This window comes from Diospyros lotus, chromosome 9, assembly GCF_014633365.1.
Source record: "Diospyros lotus cultivar Yz01 chromosome 9, ASM1463336v1, whole genome shotgun sequence".
Lineage (NCBI taxonomy): Eukaryota > Viridiplantae > Streptophyta > Magnoliopsida > Ericales > Ebenaceae > Diospyros > Diospyros lotus.
In genome coordinates, this window is record NC_068346.1 from 32635890 (window position 1) to 32640918 (window position 5029).

The 5029-nt window shown below is 34.5% G+C and overlaps 1 protein-coding gene across 1 annotated transcript; it reads left to right on the top strand.

The window, feature by feature from the left end:
* Nucleotides 1-733: 733 nt before the first annotated feature.
* On the top strand, nucleotides 734-1192 carry LOC127809366 (uncharacterized protein At4g22758-like). Its single transcript, XM_052348129.1, has one exon. It carries the CDS (start codon nucleotides 734-736, stop codon nucleotides 1190-1192), a length of 459 nt encoding a protein of 152 aa, XP_052204089.1.
* Nucleotides 1193-5029: the final 3837 nt, after the last annotated feature.

Consider the following 5029-nt stretch of genomic DNA (forward strand, 5'->3'; position numbering starts at 1 on the left):
TTTATGTATTAGATATAATAACAGAAATATATAAATTATATATAACATTTGTATTCTGTATTTTCAAAAATAAATAATTTATATAAAAATAAATAATCTAGTTTAAAATTATATTTTTTAAGGAATAAATATCGCACAAGTTAAATCATATCCACCGGAAGAGTGTTGTGCATATGGACGTAAGAACACTACCTCCATAAAAGACAACCTAACAACAACACTATCTCCATAAAAAATAACAAAAATCCAATCATTCACTCTCTCACCCCATCAGTGTCTAATTTAGAACCGAGTAGACATGTCTTCAACCCTGGTATTGGGATTGATCAATTTTCACTTTAGGTTCCAATCCCAATCCCAGATGGAATTGGATTCAGAACCCATATCCCCACCCCTTCCTCTCCAAATTCCCATTCTTTCAAACGCTCTCTGCAAGAACGCAAATCTGTCTGTTCTTCCTGCCTTTCTTAATGGTTGAAATCTTCATGATCTCCTCTTTCCCTTCCACTTACAAGGGCACTTCCACAGCCACCGCTTTCTGCTTCACTTCTTGCAAGCGAGGCTCCTATCACCGCTGCCTTGGCCTCGGCTCTTGACCAGTGACCACACACCCTCCTAAACCATAAACACGTATTTCCTCTATTTCTGTTTCTTGATATCTCCTTTTATTCACAATCCAACCCAAATCCTAACAGAATTCTGTGTCATCGTCAATCTTCGTTGATCATCAACAATGATGCTGCACAAGCCGAACAACCAGGCCGTCAACTGCCCTCAACGCCGCATCCTGATCAGCGTGTCGGTGCTCGGCAGTGCGGGGCCCATCCGCTTCGTCGTCAGCGAAGACGAGCGCGTCGCGGCTGTGATCAGGACTGTCCTCAAGAAATACGCCCGTGAGGGGCGTTGGCCGGTGCTGGGATCCGATTTCAAGGAGTTCGTGCTGTACTGCCCCAGCATTCCAGGAGTGGAAGCTTTGAGTCCGTTGGAGACGATTGGATCGTTTGGCGGAAGGAATTTCAAGCTTTGGAAGAAGTCGCATGTGCAGAAAGCCAATGCCGCCACGGCGGCGGCGGCGGCGACGGATGAAGAAGATCACAAGCGGCAGCCAATTGATCTGAAAGGGAATAATAATAGGAGTTGGAAGACGTGGTTCAATAAGTTTGTTCACCTTACAAAGGTTTCTTGCCATTGAAGTTACCTCTTCTCCCTTATTTGAATACATTATTATTGTGAATTAGGATCGTGCTACATGTATCGACGAGAAAATATACTCGATGACCAAATCGAACTTCATCCAATGATGAAATCCGATCGAACTTCTTCATCGATCATTAAGGGGCCGTGGACGGAAGAAGCCCGGGCTTCATCCAAAAGCGGCAGGTAGCAGCGATAATGACAAATTGGGTGAGGGTATTTTTATGATTTGACGTCTTTGATCATTCTCTCGATAACTCAATTATTTGTATAAGTAGCATTTTCTTAAAAATTAATATGGTGATGAATATGATTTGTTTTGGTGTCACTGTGTTGATAACTAAGGGTAAGAATTAGTTGTGGGCAGTGCTTGATTTTAGGTTTTGACGGGAGCACAGGTTTTGATGTTCAATTTAATCCATATTTATTGTTCAAAAGAAGGGCTCGTCGTATTAATCTCACCATCGTACGTTCACAATTACGATCTAAAGTCTTTGTTTTTTAAGCATCATCTTTTTCTTACCAAAATATTAAAATTTTAAATTATCTATATTAAAAAAACCCTTCTAATCGTCTTGTTTCACTCCATTACTCAATCAAGTCCAATGAATTTTAATACATTTTTCTCTCTCCATGCTCCTTTATTTTCCTCCCTTTCTTCTCTCTCCATTCACGCCTAAGGTATGCCTTTCCTAAATTATCTACCTAAAGTTCAATCTATTCTAAATATTTTGAATATAATTTTTTTTTACTTTTCGTAATCATATTATGGATGTATTCAAAAATTAAATATATTTTAGAAAAGTCTATTTTTAGTCTATTCCATGTGATTCTGTATAGCATTCAAATAGTTTTGAAGTGTTGATGGACGTAAAGTAGAAGGCATGAGATTCTAAAGAAAGATTGGCATCTCTCGGAGTGCCTTAGAGATAGAAATAATGTGCTAGGTCACACTTCCAAGCCGGGGGGGGCGAAACTTATAATCCTCTAAAATAAAAATCCAATGCAGGTGAAAATTAGTGAAGTGTTTGGAACAATAAATTGAACAAAAAGCATAATCATAAGAAGAACACAATGATTTATAGTGGTTCGATTTAATCTAAACCTAGTCCACTATCTTAACTCCTCACTAAGGATTTTTGAATCAATCTACTAAAACAAAATAACCTCTTATCTTCAAGATAGGCCCTTTGGCAAAGAATGCTAGACAATACAATCCTCCTACACAAAAGGTAGGTCCTCTAGCACAAATGTTAGGTAATACAATGAAATGAAGATGAAAATTTTTAAAGGCTTATACCCTTAGTTACAATCTCTCTCAATAAGTAAACAAGGCTTGAAATAGGGGTAGACAAGAAAACACTCAAAGCCTTAACAATGAGAATGAGAGAATTAAAAAATTTAGCACAATAAATGATTTTGGCACTTGGTAGATCAACAATAAATTCATCTAAGCCTTTTGAATAAGCCACCTGCTTGGTATTTATAGTTGAGAATGAGAAATGCTAAAAGTCGGACCGTTGGTGGTAGATGGGGCGCATTAATTGTGCTAAAAAACTAGCCGTTATGAAATCTGTAGAAAAAAAAAACTATTGATAGTTTTGGTCGAAGAATTAACATAATAAAGGAATACTGTCGACAGTTTAGATACAGATACTATTGATAGTTGGATCTAGAGAGCTTGATTTAAACCTGTCGACAGTTCCTCTCTTTTAGCAAATGAAACTATTGATAGTTCTCAAAAGATGTCGACAATTTGGGTTGAAAATTTCAAAAACAACTTTTCTATTTAAATGATTTCAAATACAAGTTTCCTTGAAATTTTAAGACTTCAAGACTTGTTTGATTGATCAATCTTTGTTTGCTTGAAAAGATAAGACCACTTGACATGAGAAAATTTAGTTTAACTATATATATTAATTGAATCAAGGATATACTTTAAAAAAAAGGTAATGTTTGAAAATTGATTTTAAATACAAGTTATAGACATTGATGTTAAGGTTTGTCATTATCAAAACACCAAAACTATTATTAGAATATCATTGAATGCTTTCATCGTGTTATCTTCAGAAGGCCTCATAGTCACTTAGGGGTATCATGGGTGACACTATTGTTCGAGAGACCCTAGGCTATCTTTTTGGGAGAGTTTCCCGATTTCGTGGAAGAATCTAGGGGTTTTAAACATCACGAACCCCTTTGCTTTGGTACAAACCATTGTTAATGTATTTATGCCTTTTGAATTGATTCCCACAAACAATGCTTGAAAGTATAAAAGTGTACACCCAAGAGAGCGGGTCAATTGGGTGTTTCAAAACTTTTTGGGTTTAAAAAAGATTTATACACAAAAACTATTTTATGACCTTTTTTGTAGATGAAAAATAATGCTGTAAATATAAAATGCTTGAAATGTGAAAATAAGAGGTAATAGAATTAAAAATGAACATCATACAATATTTATAGTAGTTTGGCACAACTCAACCTACTTACTACCTTGGCTCTTTACCAAGGATTTTCTAAAATCCACTAAGGAAGTGCCTATTTAGAGAGGCGAACACTATCCTCTATAATGGTAGTTCTTTAAAAGCTCAGCTATAACCTTACACTAGCTTTTAACATGGTCAATTATAACCTTTAAGTAGCTTTTGTAAGGCTCAACTACAACCTTTCAGTAGCTTTTGTAAGGCTAAGCTGTAACTTTTACAATAGCTCTCAAAAGATATGATGTAAAATTCACAAGGTAAATAACCCTTAAGGATATGAATGAAAGCTCATGAGGGATTTAAATGTTACACATAGAGAGAATTAAAGGATGGAAACTGAAAGCTCTATAGTAATGAAAAACTCAAAGGAAGATGATATAAAAAATCAATGGCTTTCAACTTAGCTCTTTTTTCTTTCTCTTCTTTTTCGTTCTCCTTAAGAGAATTTCATTTTAGCTCAAGTGTGTAACTCTCTTTTCGTGCATGCCTTAGGTATTTATAGATTAACTTCTTTAATGTACTTTATCACTTTGCACATAAGATAAAAACATTAAACCTGCAAACCTGTAGAGACTATTTCTTTTCTTGCATTCTAATGATTAGATATGTATTTTAAGCTCAAACATAGTCGATTTTGAAGAAAGAAATGTTCAGACATCTTTTAATAATGGTCTGATTTGTTTGAAATCAAAACTATGGGCATTTAATGTTGTCTGTAATGACTAGTTTTTTTAATTTTAGCCCCGCATTAGTCGAATAAACTAGGTATTACTCAAATGAGATATGTGGTTACTTGAGTAAGCTTAAAGGTTAGTCGATTAAACTTGGATGTTACTCGACTGCTAAATTATTTTACTCGATTAAGAATCAGTTGCACAGTCATTACTCGACTACAAATATTTGTTACTCGATTAAAAGCATATCTTAGTTGAGTAACATTTCAACCATTTGCAGATTTGAGATTGTTACTCGATTAAGTTATTTTGATATTGGACTAAAAAGTATCATTATTCAATTAAAACTTTATGTTAGTCGATTAATAATTTGAATATAGAGACTCCCTATTTATCCAAAAAATTTTACTCTACTACAATATGTAGTTACTCGATTACGTATAAAGTTACTCGATTATGATTAACTTTTTAGTCGACTAAATGTTCAAGTATAGAGACTTATCATTTTGCTCATGAATTAGTACTCGAGTAAGATTTCTAGTTACATGATTAAGGCATAACATTACTCAATTTCAATTTTGACTTAGTCAATTAATAATACAAGTACAAAAACTTGTCAATTTGTCCCCTCGTTTTTTATTCAATTAAAGAATATAGTTACTCAACTAATATATCAATTAG